The 22,884-nt window shown below is 48.0% G+C and overlaps 2 protein-coding genes across 6 annotated transcripts in view; both read left to right on the forward strand.

Moving 5' to 3' along the window:
• LOC103214812 (uncharacterized) overlaps positions 1–22,884 on the forward strand; it is a 682,137-nt gene that overhangs the window by 642,687 nt on the left and 16,566 nt on the right. The gene's annotated exons all lie outside the window — the stretch shown is intronic.
• Positions 1,620–6,440, forward strand: SOX1 (SRY-box transcription factor 1). 2 transcript variants are annotated; one of them, XM_073014565.1, is made up of 2 exons: positions 2,484–3,146; positions 3,225–6,320. In XM_073014565.1, exons 1-2 carry the CDS (start codon positions 2,514–2,516, stop codon positions 3,519–3,521), a joined length of 930 nt encoding a protein of 309 aa, XP_072870666.1. In that variant the 5' UTR covers positions 2,484–2,513; the 3' UTR covers positions 3,522–6,320. The 2 variants fall into 2 exon arrangements, with proteins under 2 accessions (XP_007959118.2, XP_072870666.1); XM_007960927.3 differs by having other exon boundaries at positions 1,620–6,440.

The raw sequence follows: 22,884 nt of genomic DNA on the forward strand, positions 1-22,884 counted from the left end.
CACTGTAGCAACCCTGCAATAATAAAACAAACCCTACAGTAATAATCATAGCAATTGAGAGGAAATAAAGCATTATTCTTTTACCTTGGACAAGCAACAGGGTCAAGAAATTCACAACCTCAGAATTTTTTTTAAGAGGAAAAAAGGTGTCACGTGTTCGCTGCCCTACAGACTCAAACATCCTATTACTCCTATTACCATTATCATCATCCTTACTGAATATTCCTACTACAAGACAGGCAGACACGTGACATGCGGTGAAAGTTCTACTTTACCCGCCACCGATCTCCATAAGCACTCTCATCTCAGGGTGCCTCGGTGAGGACAGAGGAGGAATACTTGGGCTCAAAAGAAGTCTTTGGACCACTTTCAGATCAGTCTGGTGGAAACGGTAGTGTGAGCGCTATGATACTTGAAACTGAGTTTGAAAATCTCTTTCACTTTCCCAAATCAAAGCCACTTTGAGGTTTAAGAATGATAACCACAGGTGAATGCCTTACTCTTTCCACGAGCCAGGCCTTTCCTTTGCATGATGCAGACCGGCGACTGTGACCTGGTCCTGAGGCCCCGCCTTTCATTCGGTTTAGGTGTACCCGCGCAGTTCACGCAGTTTTCTCCGTTCTTAGGCAACCAGCTCGTGGGAGATTCACTCCAGAAAAGCCTGGGCCAGATCATTATTTTGCCATTCAACAAACTTTTTCAACTGTTGTTCAGGAACTAGATTCCAGATAGATCTTGTTGTGTTCGGCCTTCCTAGAAATTCCTTTTCCAGAGGAAGAAGATCCGGGTTGGGAAGACTGCGTGACTATGGCCCCGGCCTCATTAAAAGACTCCTCCCCTCAAAAGTTTAGGGCTGATACTAAACGAAGCAATGGAGCCATGCCCACACAAATACGCCCCCTTCACCCGAATTGTGGGGCCTGGACTGCGAAGGCCTTTGCTGCGAGAGCGGGCACTGGCGAACTTCAGTGCACACCGCGGACAAGAGCCGATGCGGGGCGGGGGTGGCTGAGCCGCCTGATCCTTGCAGAAGAACCTGCAGGGGCCCTCGGAGGGTCTCCCTTGCGTCCAAGGGAGCGCCCCTCCTTTTCAGCACTCGGGTGAACTGAGGGCGACGTGCCAGCCCCGCACTCAACTTTCCCCTTCCCTGCAGGCACAGAGTTGGCCGGCGGGGGCAGAGGAGGCGCTGGGTCTCCACTGCGCCTGTTTAAACCTGGCCCGGGGCTGCGTTTCCTCCCCCTATCCCCGACGATCCTTTCTTAGTCTTTGCTTTTCAACCCAATCGTTAATCACTCGGAGCGCGCGGGCGGGGAGCGGCGAGGAGGGCGAGCTTGGGGTTCGCCGCAGCCGCCGCCGCTGCCGCGCGCGCGCTCAGGAAGCGGTGTGGCTGTCACCCCCTCCCGGGCTTCCTCCCCCCTCCTTCCTGCTTTGCTCCCCCTCCTTCCTCCCCTCCTCCCCGCTCCGCCGCCCGCGCCCAGTGTATCTACTCCCTCCCCACGTCACTCGCCAGCGCGCCATGCAAATCACCGCCGCCGCCGGCTCCCATTGGCCACGGCGCGCTCATTTAATGGCAGCCCGGGCCCGGCGTATGGCTGCTGGGCCCCGCGCGCCGCCGGCCCCGCGTGCGCCTCCGCTCCGAGCGCACGGCCCCGGGCAGGCAGCCGGCAGCCCATCCCGGGCTCGGCGGCCCCGGCTCTCCGGCCCTCTCCGCGAGCCCGCGCTCCTCCTGCTGTCCCCAGGCCCCTCCCTGGCTGCACCGTAATCGCCCCCTCCGGGCCCCCCTGGGCCTCCTCCCCCCTCCACCGGAGCCTGGCTCCCCCCGGGCACCTGGGACCAGCACATGCCCAGCGCACGCGGCGCGCCGCCCTGCTAGAAGTTGCAGCCCCCGAGTTGGAGGCCGCTGAGGACCGAGCGCAGGAGGAAGGAGACAGCGCACGGCGGCGGCCCGCGAGGAGGAGACAGCACACCCCGGGCCGGGCCCAGCGCACTGCTCCCGGCCCCAAAAGCGGAGCCGCAACTTGGCCACGACTGCACCTGTTTGCACCACTCCGCCAAGGGCGCCCGGGCTGCGGTGGCGGCGAAGACGGCGACCCGGACCGTCAGCCTCTTTGGCAAGTGATTTGTGCATCAGGAGAAACTTTCCACCTGGGAGCCGAACCGGCGCCGAGTGCGTGTGTTTCTGCCTCTTTTTGTTGTCGTTGCCTCCACCCCTCCCCATTCTTCTCTCCGCTAGGACACCCCCGCCCCCGTCTCGCTCCGTCTGAACTCCTCTCCGTCTCCCCCCAACCCCGACGGTCTATGCGCCAGGCCCTCTCCTCGCGGTGCCGGTGAACCCACCAGCCGCCCCGATGTACAGCATGATGATGGAGACCGACCTGCACTCGCCCGGCGGCGCCCAGGCCCCCACGAACCTCTCGGGCCCCGCCGGGGCGGGCGGCGGCGGCGGCGGGGGCGGAGGCGGGGGCGGCGGCGGCGGGGGCGCCAAGGCCAACCAGGATCGGGTCAAGCGGCCCATGAATGCCTTCATGGTGTGGTCCCGCGGGCAGCGGCGCAAGATGGCCCAGGAGAACCCCAAGATGCACAACTCGGAGATCAGCAAACGCCTGGGGGCCGAGTGGAAGGTCATGTCCGAGGCCGAGAAGCGGCCGTTCATCGACGAGGCCAAGCGGCTGCGCGCGCTGCACATGAAGGAGCACCCGGATTACAAGTACCGGCCGCGCCGCAAGACCAAGACGCTGCTCAAGAAGGACAAGTACTCGTTGGCCGGCGGGCTCCTGGCGGCCGGCGCGGGCGGCGGCGGCGCGGCCGTTGCCATGGGCGTGGGCGTGGGCGCGGCGACCGTGGGCCAGCGCCTGGAGAGCCCGGGCGGCGCGGCGGGCGGCGGCTACGCGCACGTCAACGGCTGGGCCAACGGCGCCTACCCCGGCTCGGTGGCGGCGGCGGCGGCGGCCGCGGCCATGATGCAGGAGGCGCAGCTGGCCTACGGGCAGCACCCGGGCGCGGGCGGCGCGCACCCGCACGCGCACCCCGCGCACCCGCATCCGCACCACCCGCACGCGCACCCGCACAACCCGCAGCCCATGCACCGCTACGACATGGGCGCGCTGCAGTACAGCCCCATTTCCAACTCGCAGGGCTACATGAGCGCGTCGCCCTCGGGCTACGGCGGCCTCCCCTACGGCGCCGCGGCCGCCGCCGCCGCCGCTGCGGGCGGGGCGCACCAGAACTCGGCCGTGGCGGCGGCGGCGGCGGCGGCGGCCGCGTCGTCGGGCGCCCTGGGCGCGCTGGGCTCTCTGGTCAAATCGGAGCCTAGCGGCAGCCCGCCCGCCCCGGCGCACTCGCGGGCGCCGTGCCCCGGGGACCTGCGCGAGATGATCAGCATGTACTTGCCCACCGGCGAGGGGGGCGACCCGGCGGCGGCAGCCGCGGCCGCAGCGCAGAGCCGGCTGCACTCGCTGCCGCAGCACTACCAGGGTGCGGGCGCGGGCGTGAATGGTACGGTGCCCCTGACGCACATCTAGCGCCTTCGGGACGCCGGGGACTCTGCGGCGGCGACCCACGAGCTTGCGGCCTGCGCCCGGCTCCCGCCCCGCCGCGGCGCGGCCTGGCTTTTGTACAGACGTTTCCATGTTCTTGTCAAAAGGAAAACACTGGAGACGAACGCCGGGTGACGCGTGTCCCCCACTCACATTCCCAGGAGCCCCTGGCGACCGCCGGGCGCTGACACCAGACTTGCGTTTTAGACTGAACTTCAGTGTTTTCTTGAGACTTTTTGTACAGTATTTATCACCTACGGAGGAGGCGGAAAGCGTTTTCTTTGCTCGAGGGGACAAAAAAAAGTCAAAACGAGGCGAGAGGCGAAGCCCACTTTTGTATACCGGCCGCGCTCACTTTCCCCTGCGTTGCTTCCGGACGGCGCCGACCGCCCGAGCCCAAGTGACGCGGAGCTCGTCGCGTTTGTTATAAATGTAGTAAGGCAGGTCCAAGCACTTACAAGTTTTTTGTAGTTGTTACCGCTCTTTTGGGTTGGTTTGTTAATTTATACAAAGAGATTACCACCACCACCCCCTCCTTCAGACGGCGGAGTTATATTCTGGGTTTTGTAAAACTTTCTGTATCTGAGCATTTCCTTTTTTTTTTTTTTTTTTTTTTTTTTTTTTGATTTTGTATTATTTCTTGTAAATGCATTGTGAAAATTTTATTTTCGGCGTTGTAATGCGGGGAGGAGAATTCAGATTATGTACATAGTTTCCTAAAAAGCCTTTCTTCTTAAAATGAAAAAAGACCCCCCACTCAAAATGTTTTGAGTAAACAAATTTAAGAGACAGAGCCCATTTTCCCCATAAATTTGAAACATGCTATTTTTATGTGCATGTTTTATGAGTTCAAAATGCAATGAGGAAATCTGAAAGGGAAATTATCTGTATGAACTAAAAGTAAGGGAACCCCGGGGAATGGGAGGACAGGATTTTCAAGGAACCTTTTTCAATGGAAGAGAAGGAAGTTAAAACCTATAGGTTATTTTGTAGAGCTGAAGTGTTAATACGGGCCGAGAAATAAAAGTATCTTTTGCTCCGGCTGTTTCACTGCGGGCGGCTGGGGCTGCTGAGCTACCTTGCTGCAAGCGGGACGCCTTCCACCTGGCTGGGCGTCTGCGCCACTTTGGTCCAGAGGAGGGAGGAGGAAGAGAAGACCCCAGTGGCGGGACCCGGGACCAGGCCATGGATGAGGGACAAAGACCAGGGCAGGTCACGGGTTTCCCAATTCCCCAGCAATTAAGATTTCGAGCAGAATTTATCTAAATGTGTTTCAAGGAAACACAATCGCTGAACCAAAACGTGCTGCAGCCGAGCCCCCTCCGTCCATCCTCTGCTCCTCCCTCTGGTTTCTTTCTCTTGGGAAAACGGGCAAAATAATTATGCGGGATTCTCACACACAGAGAGAAATATCGACCATCACCCTCCCCCGCGTGAACTGGGATGCAAATTGCTAACCGATGTGAACGCAAAATGCCTTGTTCATTATTCCTGACGAGATCTTGAGGTTGTTTGATGCTTTAAATTTTTTAATTATATTATTTTCTAGGTGTTTATTGGTACATTGCAGTTTTTTTCTGAAATTTAAAGTTTTCTGTAAAACTTTGTCTTCAAGTAATCTGACAGCATTAAATATTGCATTTAAAAATTATACTGTAGCAAATACATTTAAAAATTAATCACAACATTAAGATGAAATTATATTTTTAGAAAAAAAAAAAAAAACACTTTAAGTCCAGGTGGAAATACTTTGATTTCAGCAGCCTTAGGCTTCCCCCTCATTTTCTCAACACCTTTTCTTGTCCTGGAGTGAGTATGGACTCTCCGTCCGAAAGTGAGCCTATACTATAAGTTTAATGAGAACCGAATTCAGCCTGCATTCGAGAATAGCTTTAAGTATAATGCTAATATGACTATTGACATGTGTAATTTTGGGGAGTCATTTTGATAATTTTGCTTAAACCACTCATTCGTTAAAGTGATTACAAAAAAGTTCAAGAATGACGTCCACTGCTTTCTAACAAGATAATAAAACCCCCCTCTTTCCTTTTTCTTTATTTTTATTTCTTTTAACTATCTGATCCTTTATGAAGCAGTTGTTTCTGGAAGTGTCTGTGTGCCCATGGATGGCTGAGCACCACTACGACTTAGTCTGGGATAAGGGCCTCCCCAAGCCCCTCTGGGAGATGATTTGGGAAATTCTATAATGCTTGTTCTGTTAACTCACTGGGACCTTGAGGGCCCAATGGGACTTTGAGGGTTTTCTCTGAAATATACAGACTTAAAGGACTCTCTCTGAGGTTCTTTGACTGACGTCCACTCTCAGTCTGGCCCCTGTGCACCCCTGTGTGTACCCTGGAGTTTCTGTGTCCAATTATTGGCATGTAGGTCTTGGCTCAAGATTAGGATGTGGGCCCCACTCTTCAGGCACAGACTATGAAAAGTTGAGTTAGTGCGCCCAGGACGCCAGGAAAGCGGCCTGTTGTGTCCCTGGAGGATGCTCTTACCGTTTGGCATTTTATTGCAGGTGCTTCGTACACAGTCAGATGAAATAGCCAATGCCAGGTGCTCCAACCATCTTATTTCCTTGTTTTGTTGATTAGAACAACACGAAAAAAAGCAAATATAAATTTTTTAATAACTCCATTTAAAAATATCACAGGGTGGGGGGCAAAGAAATTAGCTGAGATTCATTTCAGGATTGAGATTCTATCCCCCCTTCCCCGCCCCCAGCAGTATCTCTCCAATTCAAATTAGTGGAGAAAAGATTACAATAGGCCCTGAGCCGACTGTGAATTCGGTGCTTGGCCGAGGTAACACTCATCGTATTAACGGAGTGAAATACTATATGATGATAGTTATTATATTATACGACGACTTCATTCACTTCCCAAATCACAGGGTGGTGCTTCTGTCGCTTAGTCCAATTATGTTTGCAACCCGTGTAGGGAACGCGGACAGGAGTCTTTGAGGCCTGGTGCAAAGTTTGCATCAGTTTGTGCGGGGGCGACGGTGTGACTTCGTAAATCTGCCATTGCGCTCGGGTCCTGCCCTTCAAACTGAGGGTAGGAGAGTTTACTTGAGGGTTTTTTTGTTTTGTTTTGTTTGGGCCTTGTTTTTCAAGTCACCCGCCCCTTTGTTGTTGAGATTTTGACGTCCCCTTCCCCGGAGAAACCCATCCGTACTAGATGGATTAGTTTTAAAGAAGACTCGGGCACAGCGTGATCTGCAGATGCACGTCGGGAGCGTGACTGATAGGTCTATTAAAATCACGCGTGTGGGAGAACGGCACTCATGCTCCCGCGTTTCATTCCCTCGGCAAAGACTGGGCACTGCAGATTTCTGTCTCCGGAAAATTCCAGTTAATTCAAGAAATCCATCCCGGGACGTGTGCCCCCGAAGGTGCACTCCAGGCCGGCCCGGGCTCCAGCGCCCCCTCGACCCCGTCGGCCTCCGGCCGACTCCCGCCCCCGCCCCATCCACACTCGGCCTGAGCCCGGGGGCAGCGGCTCCGGAGGCTTGGCGGCAGAATTTAACCCCAGGGCTGAGTCCTTCCTTGGAAACGTCAAGTGAAAAGTAGACTTGGCCTTGGCGCGGCTCTTTCCAGCGTGACTATCTGGCGAGATTGAAAGGCCAGGCCAGATGGGGAGGAGTGAGCGGGGTGCGGGCCCCGTGGCAGGGACTGGGGGACCGGGTGCCCCCCGAATCCTGCGGGGTGGGGCAGCGTCAGGACCGAGCGATGGCCGGCGGGGGGGGCCCAGGCCGGGAGGTGGGGACGCAGGGATCCCCTCACCCAGTCCTCTGCTCCCGCCCCAGCCGGGCTTTGGGACCACCTCCCCTGGCCTGAGGGCGAGCTCTCCTCTCGCTTCCTCCCCGCCTCCCCAGTTCTTCCCTCCCTCTCTCTCTCCTCCCTCCCCGGCCTTTCCTCTCCAGCTGCGCGCCCGCCAGGACCATGCTCCTCCCGCCCCCGGGAGCCGAACGGCGTCTGCTGCTGGTCCCGACGTGTCCCCTCCGGGCGGGGGTGGCCGGGCCTCCTCGGGACCTCGGGCCTCCCGGGCGTACCCCCCTGCCTGCGCCTCTCCAAGTCGCCCTTTCTCCGGCTCTGCCCGCGGCTGAGCCCCGCACACCGCGCAGCTGTCCTTCGGGTCCGGGCACACTGCGTTCCCTCCCCGCCCCCGCCATCCACTCCCACCGCCTCTCCAGTCCCTGCGCCGTCTCCACCGCCCTTTGACTCCCGCACCGAGCTGCGACTCCGCCGCCGGCCTCTCTCAGCGCGGCCCGGCCTCCTCTTTGTCTTTGAAGCTCCCCCGCCGAGGCCCGCGCGGAGCTCCCCTCTCCGTCCCTCTCCGGCCCCTGGGCGCCCAGTCGGAGGCTCGGGGCGGGATGGGGCAGGAGTCCGGGGGCGGCCTGCGCTCCCCCTACTAGTCCCCTCATTGCCTCGGCCGCGTCCCCGCAGGCTCCGGGCGGGAGGGCGCAGGGGTCCCCGGGCGCCCTGGGAGCCCATCTCCCTCGGACCCGCGCCAGTGTCAGCCGCCGGCGGGGGGCGGGTGGAGATTAAGATGAGTGATGCGAGGGATGGGGCCGAGGGTTTTGTGTAGAAGGAGAGCAGGATTAGTGGAGAGAAAGTGCTGACCCGGGGTCGGCCGCAAGTCAAACCCTTTTACACTCAGCCGGCGGAACGAACACGTCTCGGGCCGGACGGCAACAAGTGGGCGCGGGGGGAGGGGGAGGAGAGGCCGGGTACCGGCCGAGTCCGGGGTGAGAGCGGGGAGGGGGAGGGGACGCGGCCACAGCGCCCCAGGCCCGCAGCGTCCTCGGGGACGGACGCCCCGGGGGGCGCGCACCAGCTAGCTGGGCGCGGACTGGGGCCTGCAGGGCGTAACTGGCTGCCCCCAGGACTCCATCTCCTTCAGAAACACCTGCCTTTTCCATTTCCCGGGGTCGCTTCGGCTGCTCCTCTGGAGGGAAGACTGGGGAGAAAGCTGCCTGCGCTCTCTGCCCCAGAGGCTCTGTTTTAGAAACTGTTTCTTAATTTCCATAAGAAACAAAAAATCACAGGAAGGCCTGGCTCCTCTCCCGGACCTGCGTCCCCAGGCTCTCCAGGAATCTTCGCCTTATCCGAGCTTCTTCGCAGCCCTGGATCTATTTCTGGGGGGCGTGTGTGACGCAGAATCGGGGTATAAAATATCGATGCTGTTTGTCACTACACCGCCTTCTCCACCCGGGCGGTGCGGTGCGCGTGGTGTTTTTCATCGCAGAGGGAAAGCCGCGGCTCCCCGGGAAAGGAGTGAAAACCGAGAGTGGGTGAAGAGGAGAGGGAGGTCAGGGGGCAAGGGAAGAAAGCAGATGAATGAATCTTCCTTAGCAGCCAAGCTGGAAATTTGTGCTGAAAGTACAACAGCAAGAGTTTTCACATGAAAAACGCATGAAGAACCCAAGCAAGTGATAGATCCAAAGACAGAAAATGATCCTCTATTTTGATAGTAAAAATAAAAAGAACAGAATTGACATATTTTCGTCTAAATTACTTTTTATCCGCCGATATGAAACACCAACACTCAAACAAAAACAAAGAACAACGCAGTTTTTAAAAACAACACAAAACAAGCAGCTCTGAGTGAATGACCTGTCCACAGCTTACCCTGGGTGACATGGGGGCACTGTGGTGGAAAATGGGTTCTGAGTTCAAAATCAAGCCACAGAATGCCGCCTGGCAAGTTGCTAAGCGTGACTTGTGGGGAAATCGTGTCTGCGGCAGAAACGCTGGACCTTGTGAGTAATTCCCAGTGCCCCCTAGGCAGCTGGCGAGGCTGTAATTGCCCTCGGCCACTTCAGAGCAACCATGTGGGTGCATGAAAGACGTTGTTTGTGGAGAGCAGCAGGTCATCACATGCAAAGCCTTGAAATAGTCAGCCAGTCAAATCAGTGGAAAACATCCGCTTTTGTTAGATTCTGCAGTTTCAGGAATTAGGCATTCACTGCAGAGCTGCAGTTTTGAGAAATTGCAATGTCAGGCATGTTCCCAATGGGGAAATATTGTGAGTGTGGAGGAACGTGAGATGGGGTTTGACAATGGGGAAACTGACAAGAGTCATCACCCAGACATTGTTTTCTCTCTGAGCACCCCGGAAATGCTAACGAGAGATGATATTTAGTGGCAGCAGTAGCACTCTGTGCTAGTCCTATGCACTCCTGAGACACAGAAACGAGAGTCTTAGGCGGCTAAGGAACTGACCTGGGATTTCACAGGATGGGTCCCTGGAATTTGCAGGGCAGAGGTGCCTTCTAGCTACCTAAAACCTATAAACGGTAGACTCGTGGTGTCAAGATCAACCTGAAAAAATTCAAAGCAGAGGCCAAGTTACCATTTTCGTTCTAAGTAGCAGAATAGAAGGAAAGCCAGGTGAGCGATATTTTAACCTCAGAAAGGATTTAGCAACCTCATGCTTTAGGTAATTCAAACTCTAGTGGGACATTTCAGTAAGTGGAAAAGCCTGAACTTCAGTGGTGAGAGTGTCCAGGTAGAGGGAGAAGTAGAAGCCACCTGTTTATGTTAGAAACTGAACTGAAGAATGAAGTTTATCCTTGTAAAAACTGGCTGTTTTCACTGTGTCATTATGCAGGTCACAGATTAGCTCTGTGACCTTGGGCAAATGTCCTTACCTCTGAGTCCATGTCCTCAGATGTAAAACAGAAATTACAAAACCAGCCTCACAAGGACACATCATCTAAGGTGTAGGCAGTGCCCAGCAAAAAGGAAGCACTCAATCCAGAATCACCTGGAGTGCAAGCCCGTGTGAACTCAGGGCACATCCAATGGACAATTGGGACATTAAGTGCCAGATCTGGTCTCGGCAGGAAACAATGGAAATGATACAAACCACAGTCTTCCCACGTATTCATATTAATAGTGATTTCTCCTTAAAGTTGCTTGACAGTTATGACATTCGTTCTTTCATCTGTTCAACAAGCGTTTATTACAAATTTGTTATGTGTTCAAGTTGAGTATGAACACATGCTATGTGTCCAGCCTGTGTCTGGGTGCTGAGGATGCAAAGATCACCCCGACAGGGCTTGTCATCTGGTGGGTGAGAACGATGATCGCACAGGCAAGTGTGATGTCGAGGGTTATGGGTGTATGACACAGGCCTACACCATATGCTCAGGTAGGGTGCTCTTGCCCAGTGTGTGAGAACCAGGGAAGGTTATGCAGAGGAGGCAAACCCACAGTGGAGCCTGTGACTTCCTGGTGCTCCAATAAATACTCCCTCAGGTGGCCTTCCCATGAGACGTGCATGTTGGATGTACTTTATCGATAGATGCCGATTGCAATATAAATTTGAACAGCGTATATGTGATAGCGGCTTTGTGTTTTAATGAATGATTGCTTCGGATTGGTCTTGGTGGTCAAAGATTGAAACTTAGAGGTTTACAAGGGCAATGGTCTTTCAACAACAAGGTGCATGGGATCACTGGGAGAGCTGGCTCCAAATTCAGATTCTCAGACCCAGTGCCGCTGGTAGGCTGCTTCTGGGGCTCCAGTGGGCCTTAAGGATCTGCCCTTTCTTAGGCACACCTGGGGGAGATTTTGAGGCCAGTCCTGGATGACACTTGGGAAACCTGTGTTAGGAGATGGGCCTTTTTTTTTTTTTTTTTATGGCAAGTAGCTACTAAAGCTGGATCATTTAAATTTGAGTAGCTATTTGTTATTTATAAAGTGCTCTTACTTAATTGTTCAATTGAGATGATTTTTGAAAAAATTAAATTAGTGGAAGAAGAAAAAAAATTTTGAGCTGAATTATTAGAATCTTCCTAATATAAAAGACTGATGTACTGATTTTATTTCCATTTTCCTATGCGTTCTGTTAGCTGCCTGTAAATATATCCTGACTCTCCTGAAGTGCAGTCAGTGTGGAACACAGGAAGCATACACCACACATGATCTTTGATTTAAAGAAAGGTTGATTAAAAGGAATAAACGAAGTCATATACTGTGTCTTATCAATTTCTAATTGTAACAAACTAATTTGTATGTAAGTAGGCTGGCTCCTTGCAATCCTTATGAATACAATATGGTCCAAAACACTCATGTTATTGAGCGTTATTTTAAGGACCTTTGAAACATCAGAGAAGGGCCATGTAATAGTGCCACAACAGGGTTGAATTGCTTCTGTCCAGCAGATCATAACTACAATAATAGTGATGATATGGTATGTGGCTACTGAATGTAGCTACTGAATTTCTCAATAGTATCATCTGTAAAATGGGAAGATCTTGTTAGAAAGGCTTGATAGAATAAGTACTTTAAACTTCTTTGAGAGGAAGGGGTTATGCAAATAGAAGGGGCAAAACAGAATAAATTATAGTGTGTCAACAGTACTTTATCTACAAAGCATTACCATACTGCTGCTCATAATGAAGAGAACATTCATTATATTTATAGATACAGATACAGATTAGGGGATGGTTGTGGAAGAACGCATTCTCTGTTTGAATAGCATGTAAAAAAATAAATTTTAAATAAGAGAATTTTTGAAAATTTTTTAAATTTAAAATGTTTATTTAGAAAAGTTATATATTTTGCTTTTCAAACTGAGAATAATGCTTTAAATATGTTCTTAATATTAAAATACTATGAAATCTGGATAACAAACTAAGTTATTTACTTACTTGGGAATTATATAATCAATATTATTGAAATATTTTAACCAACACTTTATTATTTGAAAATGAATATATCACCTGTAGCATTTGCAGAAAAATAAAATTATATTTAAAATCACAGCTCAAATTAAATCATGCAATTGCATTAAGATATAATAAAAGCAAAATAGATCATTTTAAATTGATCTATAAACTGAAAGCTCAATACCAATTTGAATAACATGTTTTTACTTAATTTGAGCCAATTCTGATGATATTAAATTAGGTTTGAGAAAAATAGAACATGTGCAATAACATTTTAAGGTAATTTCATCACTTGTGAATTTTTTTCAAAACTTAACCAAAGAAGGGCCAAGGTCCCAAGTTTGCCCCTGCAGCCCCCACGAAAGGGAGTCCTCAGCTGGATGAGTGAAGCCTGCCCTCCCTGGAATGTGTCCTGAGGAAGCGGGGATCCTGGGAAGAGGGCCCGTGGAGGCAGGTCCACCCGTCATCATCTGGCCTCCCCAAGCACAGCAATTGTGTCTGGCTAGACTTTTAAAGTTTTTATTTCCAGAATCGGCACAGTCCTGGGCACATAGCAGAGGGGCAATAAATATTTACTGAGTTGAATTCAGTACAGCAGGGCAGACGCAAGGATCAGCACAGGGAAAGGCCGGCCCGTGTGGGCCCAGGGAGTCCCTCTGTCCCTGTGGACATGGGGCCACCCGTCCTCATGGTGGGGCCGTGCACCCCAAAGGCTGTGTCACAGAACACCAGGAACGTCCGTCATTGCCCAGCTGAGCTGCTGCTGTGGTTATTAAGAAGACAGAAAGCACAGTCCAGCGCCCAGAGATGAGGTGCTGGAAAAGGCGGGGAGATGAGCAGCCTGCTTCTGCTGCATGGCGGGGCGTGGGCCCCTCCGCAGGTGCGGGAGAGCTGGGGAGGGTGCAGGAGCTTCTGCGGGAGGAAGCCACGCGGGTGTCTGTGTGAGGTCAACACTGGACCTGGGACCGTGGGCCAGGGAACCCGCTTTCCAGCCCTGAATTCCTCGGGACCTGCTGCGTAATTCCGCACGTAGTTTGGTGCAAGGAATGCTTGTAGGTTGTGCTGTTGTGTTGTACTGTGCTGTGCTGTTTTGTTATATTGTATTGTTACTCTATGTTGCGTTGTACTGTGCTGTGTTGTATTGTGTTATGCTGTTTGGTTCAGTTGCATTGTTTTGTGTTGCGCTGTATTGTGCCGTGTGCTGTGGTGTGTTGTACTGTGTGTTGTGTTATATTGTGCTGTGTGTTGCGTTGTGCTGTGTGTTATATTGTGCTGTACTGTGTGTTGTGTTATATTGTGCTGTGCTGTGTTGTGATGTGTGCTATGTGTTGTACTATGTGTTGTGTATTGTGCTGTGCTGTGAGTTGTGCTGTGTGCTGTGTTGTGCTGTGCTGTGTTGTGTTGTGCTGTGTGTTATATTGTGCTGTGCTGTGTGTTGTGTTATATTGTGCTGTGCTGTGTTGTGTTGTACTATGTGTTGTGTTGTGCTGTATTGTGCTATGCTGGTGGTGTGCTGTGTGTTGTACGGTGTGTTTTGTTGTACTATGTGTTGTGTGTGCTGTGTACTATGTGTTGTGTTGTGCTGTGTGTTATATTATGCTGTGCTGTGTGTTGTGTTATATTGTGCTGTGCTGTATTGTGCCGTGTGCTGTGTGTTGTGTTGTACTGTGTGTTGTGGTGTTGTGTTGTGCTGCGTGTTGTGCTGTGCTGCGTGTTGTGTTATATTGTGCTGTGCTGTATTGTGCTGTGTGCTGTGTGTTGTGTTGTACTGTGTGTTGTGGTGTGTCGTGCTGTGTGTTGGGCTGTACTGTGTGTTGTGTTATGCTGTGTTGTGTGTTGTGTTATATTGTGCTGTGCTGTATTGTGCTGTGTGCTGTGTGTTGTGTTGTACTGTGTGTTGTGGTGGTGTTTTGTGTCATGCTGTGCTGTGCTGTGTTGGGTCCTATTATATTAAGATAAGGTGCACCGGGCTGGTTCAGGCACATGGAAAGAGCAGGCCAGGCAGGGAAGCCCCACGCCCTGCCCCAGACTGAAACCAGAACTGTGAGGGGCCTGCTGCGTCACACTTCGGCTTTGTCACGGAGCCATCAGGAGGCCTCTGTGGGGCACACTGTGAGACAGGATCTTGATGTGGAGATGGGCCCACAGCCGGCCCCGCCCACTGTGCCTCCGGGGCTGGGTTACGGTTCCACTTTGTGCCAGCCCTTGCTGCAGCGTGGATTTGACTGTTACTTGCTTGGCTCTTTGAAACACACAAAACTAGGAATTTATTTTTGATCATCAGAATGATTGATGTCAGCACGGTGCAAAAGAAGCAAAAATAGAAAATTTTATATCAATTTTGTCACCCTTCCCCAGTGACAGGGTGGTGCCTCGGGACCCACCCCAACCTGGTCCCCGATGCCTATGGTTTCTCAAACTGTGAGCCAAGGCACCCCGGAGCTCCACAGGCTCAGGACAGCTTTAAATTCTGAGGGAAACGGCAATGCTGGCCACTTCCCAGGCCCGGTGAGCTAGCCGGAGGCAGCTTTAGACTCCCAGGGTGAACTTGCAGCTACACCCGTCTGGATGACATCACATCTTTGTGAAAGTGGGTCCTTGGCAGTTGCTGTGTCAAAAGCAATTCCTGTGGGAAAAGTGGCACAGACCAGGAAATGCAGGGTTGGGCGGAACCAGAGGCAAAGCTGGAGAGGCTGTGCAGCTCAAGACAGGCACCTGCAGACCACCGGTACGCAAGGCTGGTGTGCAAGAAGTGAGGTGAAAATATTATTTTTTATTTCAATCTATATGTGTCACTTTAAAAAATGGCTGCTACATTATTAGAACAGAAATATATATATGAAGTTGTTTGAACTTAATTATTTAACAAACAGAATAGTTAGGTATTTCAGCTTGGGGCACTGCAAAAAATCCCTGGGGGTGCTAAGGGTGTTAAGAAAACTTATACTATTCAAATTGATATCGAACTTGTAGCCTACAGATTGATATAAAATTATCTATTTTTGCCTACATTGTGTGTTTATGCAGTTATACCATTTAATTGAAGCTGTGGTTTTAAATACAATTTTAGCTTTTGGCAAGTAGTTGCTACAGGTGATGCATTCATTGTTGAATAATAAAGCATTGGCTTAATTATTTTAAGAATTTTATATAATTTTCCTTAGTGTGGATAATTTGCTTTGTTATCAGTATTTCATAGTCAGTATTTTAGAACTGAGACTACATTTCTAGTAGTAGTCTCAGTTTAAAGGCTGAAATAATTTTTTTTTTTTAATGAGCAAGAAGGCTTTTACGTTAACATCTTACTCAGATTAACATAACCAAATTTAAATCTATGCAAGTCAGACAGAATTAGAGATGGCAGAATGCTAGCATGTGTGCGCTCACGTGCTGAGCAACTTCTAAAGCGTGTCCATCAGCTTGTCGCCTATTTCGGTCACAGATGTTCCCCGTGCAGGGATTTCTACGAACTTTCTAAAGAAGATGCTTAGTCTAATAGTTTTGACCATCAGCAAAACTGTTCCAAGAGTTATCCTAGATTCTACCTTTCTATTTCATTTCATTAACTCTCCTAGAAACAATTCTGTTCCAGTTCATTCTTTCTTTCTTTTTGGGTTCAGAGTTTTCTTGTCTCTAAGTAAACCATCAGGTTACACAGTGTTTGTGGTTCCAAATGTCACGGGCGGTTATGAGGGGCAATTTAAGCGTGCCACCAGCAGCAAGACTGTGAATTATACATGATAGTGACAGAAGTGACCAGTCAACTCCATGTGCAAATGTAGAAGCTTACAAAGGAGAGGGGTCAGTCCTAAGTGATCACTGGCACCCTGAAACCAAAACTTTTCATTCACCTTTTTATTTTTTTGAATAATTATTTTATCTTACGTGTTCATCAAATATATACCTATCTGGGGAAAATGCTCCCTTTGAAAATGATAACTTTTGATTATGCGTGTTAAACTACTTGTTTCAAAATTCTTTAATTAATTTGTTTGTTGTTTGTTTGTTTTGAGACAGGGTGTTGCTCTGTTGCTCAGGCTGGAGTACAGTGACACTACTCACTGTGGCCTCCAGGGACCAAGTGGTCTTCCCACCTCAGCCTCCTGAGTAGCTGGGACCATAGGCACACACCAGCATGCCTGGCTAACTTAAAAAAAAGTTTTTTGTTGTTGTTGTTGTTGGGTTGTTTGTTTGTTTTGTTTTGTTTTTTGTTTTTTGTGTTTTTGTAGAGACAAGGTCTCTCTGTGTTGCCCAGGCTGGTCTTAAACTCCTGGGCTCAAGTGATCCCCCTGCCTCAGCCTCGCAGTGTGCTGAGATCACAGGCATGAGCCACCACACATGGCCAAAGGCATTCTATTATTCTACAATTTACTTTCTTATTTTTGTTGTTGAGTAAAATTGAGAAAGACTGAGGAAAATATGGGGCAGCAATGAGAGAAGGAAGTGAACAAAAGCAAGAAGGTTGTTTACATTTTGGCCAATATTTCACTGGACCCCAATTTGAGCAAAAAATGAAAGACATCAGACTTCCTTACCTGTTGTCACCCATGCTCAGTGAAAAGGCATAAAAATAACCTTCAACAACCTTATGCCTATTGAAGTAAGAACCCTGTAGTGTAGTCATTTAATTGCATTTGTATTAGATGTGATTATTTTGGTTGTATGTATTCATCACAATGACTGGACCTTAGAAATAAATAACTCAGGCCAAGGAATACAGGGAACATTAAGGAAGTTATTAGGAGCAAGGAATTACCTACAAGCTAGAAGTGAATCCAAAGCAGCGTCAGAGGTGGGTCACATTGGAAAGACCAAATGTTAGAAAGACAAGGAGATTTTGGTGATGAGGCCACCCTATCCAGAGAGATGCTGTTGCAGGGTTGATCAAACTGCTGTTGCAGCAGTTGATTTGCTGCTGCAAAGCATGGATCAAAGATGAAGAACAAGTATTAACAGCCTCTACTTATGCTTTTGAAGGATTATTTTAGGAGGATGAAGTTAGGAGAATTTTTAACCTTCCCGTGTGTACTAAATGGGACCTCACGGTGTTAGTTTCTGGGGGCTGCCATAACAGTACCACAAACTGCGTGGCTTAAAGAAAAGAAATTTATTCTTTCACAGCTCTGTAGAGAAGTCCAAAATCAAGGTGTTGGCAGGGCTGGTTCTTTCTGAAGTTGTGAGGGGGTCAGTGCCAGGCTCCCTCCAGCTTACAGTGTTGCTGTCATCCTCGGCGTTCCCTGGTTTGGGGACGCCTCACCCTGATTGCTGCCTTCACCCTCACAGGGCGTGCTCCCCAAGTGCATGGATGCCTGGTTCACGTGCCCCTTCTTTCAAAGGACAGCAGGCGATGGATTAGGGCCCACTCTAATGACCTTGTCTTGACCTGTTTATCTGCAAATACCCTATTTCCAAATAAAGGCACATTCAAAGCGGGTAGGGGTTAGGACTTTCGCATTATTTGGGGAAACACCATTCAAGCCATAACGGGTGGTGACTGGTAATGACACTAAGTTTTCTTGCCTAGTAAATAGTCTGCATTCTAAAGGCCTTGGTACTGTTTTAAAAAGAAGTAGTTTAGTGTTTCATGAGCTTTCGAATACCCTTGCTATCCCCTAGACCTGTTGGCAAACAGGAGCTTTTAATACATATTCCTGCCAACGGGTTACCCTCTCAATGACCTTGAATCTATCCTGAATTAATCACCTACATCATGGCACTGTAGAAGCCACAGCAGCCCAGAGGGGACTTCTCGTTGCCATGTTAAGACAGCACATAGTGGCCACACTAATGTCAATTCTACCCCAAACAACACGGTCCGTCCGTTACAGCAGAAAGGAAACTGAATAACTCCCAGATGCCACCTGGGAATTATTTTTATTTTTACTAAACCACCTTCATCCCTTCGGAAGAATGCAGCGCAATCACGTGCAGTTCACATACGTGATCTCATACTATCCCCACTACATCTCTGAGATGTATAGTTACTCCCCTTTTTGTAGAGTGAGGAGACTAACAGGGGTCAAGTAATCTACCAAAGGGCATATTATCAATGAACAGAAGATTCAGGATTAAAGCCTAGAGCTGACAGACTCTAATGCTAATAATATAATCTATATGAACATTTCTTTAGAAGGCAAACAGTATCATAGGCTTCCAAGGAAAACAGCAGACACATGCTTTGTTCAAGTCCATCCCTTGGACCCGTTCCCCAGCAGCAACTTCAAAGACTTCTTTTGGCATTTTTCTCACATATTTATCTCCATATTTCTGGATTATATGTTTGTATTGCTTATTCTTGATTTCTTAATTGTAGACGTCATTTATTCAGACCTTAGTGGAGACTATAAAGCTATGATGTTATTTCATGTTCTTTCCTACTCCCGTCTTTCCCAAAGTAGGTACATCACTGGCTTTTGTTAAGTGAATACCCAGTGTTTACCTTATTTTTAACGTAGAAGTATTGTTCATGGCTGAGCCCAGTGGTAAACGATGACATTTCCATTCTTGGGAAACTATTTGTTTTACCTAAAGTTTTTAATGGTCTTGTTTTGTGAGAGTTGATGTTGTTCATTCCTTCGGTTTTTTACAGTCCTATCACAAATTCTTTCCAAATTCTGCATCCGTATTAGTAAACACCTTTAAATAGTATGTCCTGCAAGGTTGAATACATCAGAGACTTTATCAGCTCAATTTCTTCTTGCAGTCAGGCCTGAGGGGGGCCTCTGTCCCCTTACTGCATGGTGGTCATCATCACATTTCATGTCACCTCTTTGCCACAGATCTCCTATTGCCCACATCCTATGTCTTTTCTTGCTGGATTTCCTTTCTTGTTTTGGTAAGTTATGCCTTCTAATAGGCTGTACAACCCTAGAGTGACAGTTTAGCTAAGTATTGAAATCTAGTAAAAACTAATTTTCCCTTGTGATTTTATCTCCAACACATGATGTTGCTTTTGAGCAATCCATACTATTTGTGTTTTACACCTTACTGAGGGATACTTGATATGCAAGAAACTGTACACATATACCATATACAATTTGATACAGTTTGACAAATATATATATCCATGAAATTATCATCACAATCAAGATAACAAACATATCCATCACCCTCAAAAGTTCCCTTCCTTTCTTTGCAAACCCTCTGTCTTACCTCTCTCCACCTACAAACAACCACTAATCTGCTTTTTGTCACTATGGATTGGTTTGCATTTACTAGAATTTTGTATACATGGGATTTTATAGTGTGTGCTTTTTCTTGTCTGGCTCTTTTCACTTAGCATAATGATTGTAAGAGTAATCCATATATAGCATGCATCAATAGGCCATTCCTTTTATTGGTGAGTATTCCGCTGTAGGGAGAGACAGTTGTTCATCCATAAGTAATGTCGTCCTTCAATCAACCAGCTACATCTCTAGTGCTGAGTCATCCCAGGGGGCTAGTGGCGATCATCTTGATCAGTATGACAAATAGTAGTGCCATCATCGCAAAATGTTCTAATGAGCATTACTCTAACGTTCTATAGTTTTAGCTCTCACATTTAGGCATTTTGAATTAATTTTGGTATGTGACATGAGGTAAGTGTTAGTATTTTTTTGCGTATTGTTACTCATTGTTCTAGTATCATTTTTTGAAAAGATTATTCTTTACCCATTAAATTGCCATGGCACCTTGTCAAAAATCGATTGACCGTATATATGTGGTTTTACTTCTGGACTCTTTATTCTTTTACATTGATCTATTGATCTAACTTTATGTGAATACCACACAATCTTAGTTACTGTATAAGTCCTAAAAACAGGTAGTGTAAATACTCCAACTTTGTCAGTGTTTTTCAAAGTTGTTTTGGCTCTTTTATGTACTTTGCATTTCCATATAAATTTTTGAATAAGTTTGTCAATGTCTACAAAAAAGTAAATTTTTGAATAAGTTTGTCAATGTCTACAAAAAAAATAAAAGTCTTCTGCAGTTTTAATTGAGGCCTTATGGAATCTTTAGATGAATTTTGGGAGAACCGATATTGACAGCATTGAGTCATCAATCCATCAACATGTTCTATAATTTCCACTTATTTAAATCTTCTTTAGTTTCCCTTAGTCATGTTTTTCAGTTTTCAGTGCAAAGATCTCATACATCTTTTGTCATATTTATCCCAAACTATTTTAGTTTTGGATTCTTGCCATAGACATCCTGTCATGTGCAGATAAAGACATTTTTGTTTCTTCCTTTCTAATCTGATGCCTTTTTATTCTTATCTTATTGCACTGGCTAGAACAGCAGTCCCCAACCTTTTTGGCACCAGGGACCAGTTTCATGGGAGACAAACTTTCCACGGACAGGGGTGGGGGAAGATGCTTTCAGGATGATTCAAGTGCATTACATTTATTGTGTGCTTTATTTCTATTATTATTACACTGTAATATATAAATGAAATAATTATACAACTCACTAGAATGTAGAATCAGTGGGAGCCCTGAGCTCATTTTCCTGCAACTGAATGGTCCTATCTGGGGGTGATGGGAGACAGTGACAGATCATCAGGCATTAGATTCTCATAAGGAGCCACAACCAAGATCCCTCGTGTGTGCAATTCACAATAGGCTCCACGCACCTATGAGAATCTAATGCCATCGCTGATCTGACAGGAGGCAGAGCTCAGGCGGTGATGTCGACATTGGGGAGCAGCTGTAAATACAGATGAAGCTTTGCTGGCTCCCACCTCCTGCTGGGTGGCCTCGTTCCTAACAGGCCACGGACAGGGACAGGTACCAGTCAATGGCTGGGCAGGGAGCTGCGATTCCCGGGCTAGAAGCTCCAGTGCAGTGTTGGAATGAAATGGTGAGACCTGGCATTCTTGTCTAATTCTTGATCTTAGGGAAAGCTTTCAGTCTTTCATGTCAAGAATGGCATTAGCTATAGTCTATGCTTTTTTGATTCCTAACTTTTTATATGTAACCTATCTTTTGTTTAGTTTGCTTTTTTAAAAATCTGATCTGTAGTTTTTCTATGCAAACTATTTTGTTGTCTGTTTTTATTTTCTCTTTTTATTACTGGTTTTTGAAGTTGCATGATGATGTGTATTGATGTATTTTTTGATTTCCTGTGCTGGGAATTTGGTGTACTCTTTCCATCTTGAAAGTCATATCCTTCAATTCTTAGAAATTTCATGAACTGTTTCTTTAAAATTTTCTCCATTTTTCTCTGGTCTTCTTTATGGAATTCCTATTAGAGATCACATCTTTTGCATCATCTTTTGATTTTTATATTGTTTCTCTCCTTTCTCTCTCTCTTGCTCTTTTGGTTCTGTTTTCTTGGATAGTTTCTCACATTTATCTTTCACTTATTTCACTGATTTGTTTTTTTTCAACAATCATATTTTTACCTTCCAAAACATATTTTGTTCTCTGAGGTTTTTTTTTTTAATATCTTTTTGGTTTAAATACTGTGCTGGTTTCATTCATGAATTGTAATATCCTCTGAGATTTTATGTAAATGCCTCTACTTGTCCCGAATGGCTTTGGCTCCTGAATCCCTTTGCATGTTAATTTTGGACTTGGCCTTTCATGTAGGGGCTTTCCTCTAATGTCTGTTTATTCTTTTTATCTGTTAGTGCTTTTAAATGAGGCACAAAAACGCTGATTGGAAGCATTGGGAGGGGCTGTATGTTACCTGGCAGGTTTACTGCAGCCTGAAACTTGAATGTTTCATTGCAGGAATATCCAGATGTCAGATATGTGTAGTTTTGGGGATTTCTCCTCTTCTTGAATCCTTTCGTTTCTCTAGAGAAAAATTTTGCCATCACCTACGGGCGTTCTTGCGACTGCACAGAAGGGGACGGAGGGACCCCCAGTTCAGGACATAAGCTCTCATGTAACAGGTCTCTTTTCAGGGCAGCCCTTCTCCCCTCCCATCCGCTACGCTTGCTGTCTCCTCCTCTACTGCCTCTCTCGTTCCATTTTCTGTAAATGAATCTGCTGCGTTGGAGGAGGGGTCGCTGCCGGTGTGCTGGGGAGGGGAAGGGACTTCCAAGTCCGGCATCTCTCCCGTGGACTTCAGACTCCTTTTAGTTCTATCATTTCAGACACTGTACTTTGAGTTTCCAGGTCCTTTCTGGTTCTGTAGTAAGATTGGCATATCATATCACTCACTTTAGGCATTGCATTAGCTTCTCTTTATTTCTGATGTCCAAAAAATTTACTGCTGTTCATAAGCCAGTAGAGCCTCCTCTCCTTTTTGATATTATCTAATTTTCATGTTAGTGGGGTTACAAGAAAGAAAAAAAAAACAATAAAACACGTGCTGAAATCTCCAAGTTTAACCAGGAGTCCCCCACACTGCAGTCATCACCTGAATGGCTTTCCTTGGTGATGCTGCCCCCATATCAGAAATCTAGAGAAGGTCTCACTAGGTTTTGCTTCCCTGGCTTGTAGGCTATCTTAAGGTTTTGCATAGCTAATCATATCAGAATTTTCTCTTTTATTAGGTCTTGGACATTCACTGTTTCATCTCACAAAATCCTCTCCTTTTTTTCCTTTGTCTCCCTGTGTCTTTGAGCCTTATGGAAAACCAGAGCCAGCTTCAGTTCCTCAACCTTTCTTCTCTAAACACCAAGTTCCACCATTGACAGAACACTGAGGTTCGTGCACAGTCACATGGGCAC

This window comes from Chlorocebus sabaeus, chromosome 3 (genome assembly GCF_047675955.1).
Source record: "Chlorocebus sabaeus isolate Y175 chromosome 3, mChlSab1.0.hap1, whole genome shotgun sequence".
Lineage (NCBI taxonomy): Eukaryota > Metazoa > Chordata > Mammalia > Primates > Cercopithecidae > Chlorocebus > Chlorocebus sabaeus.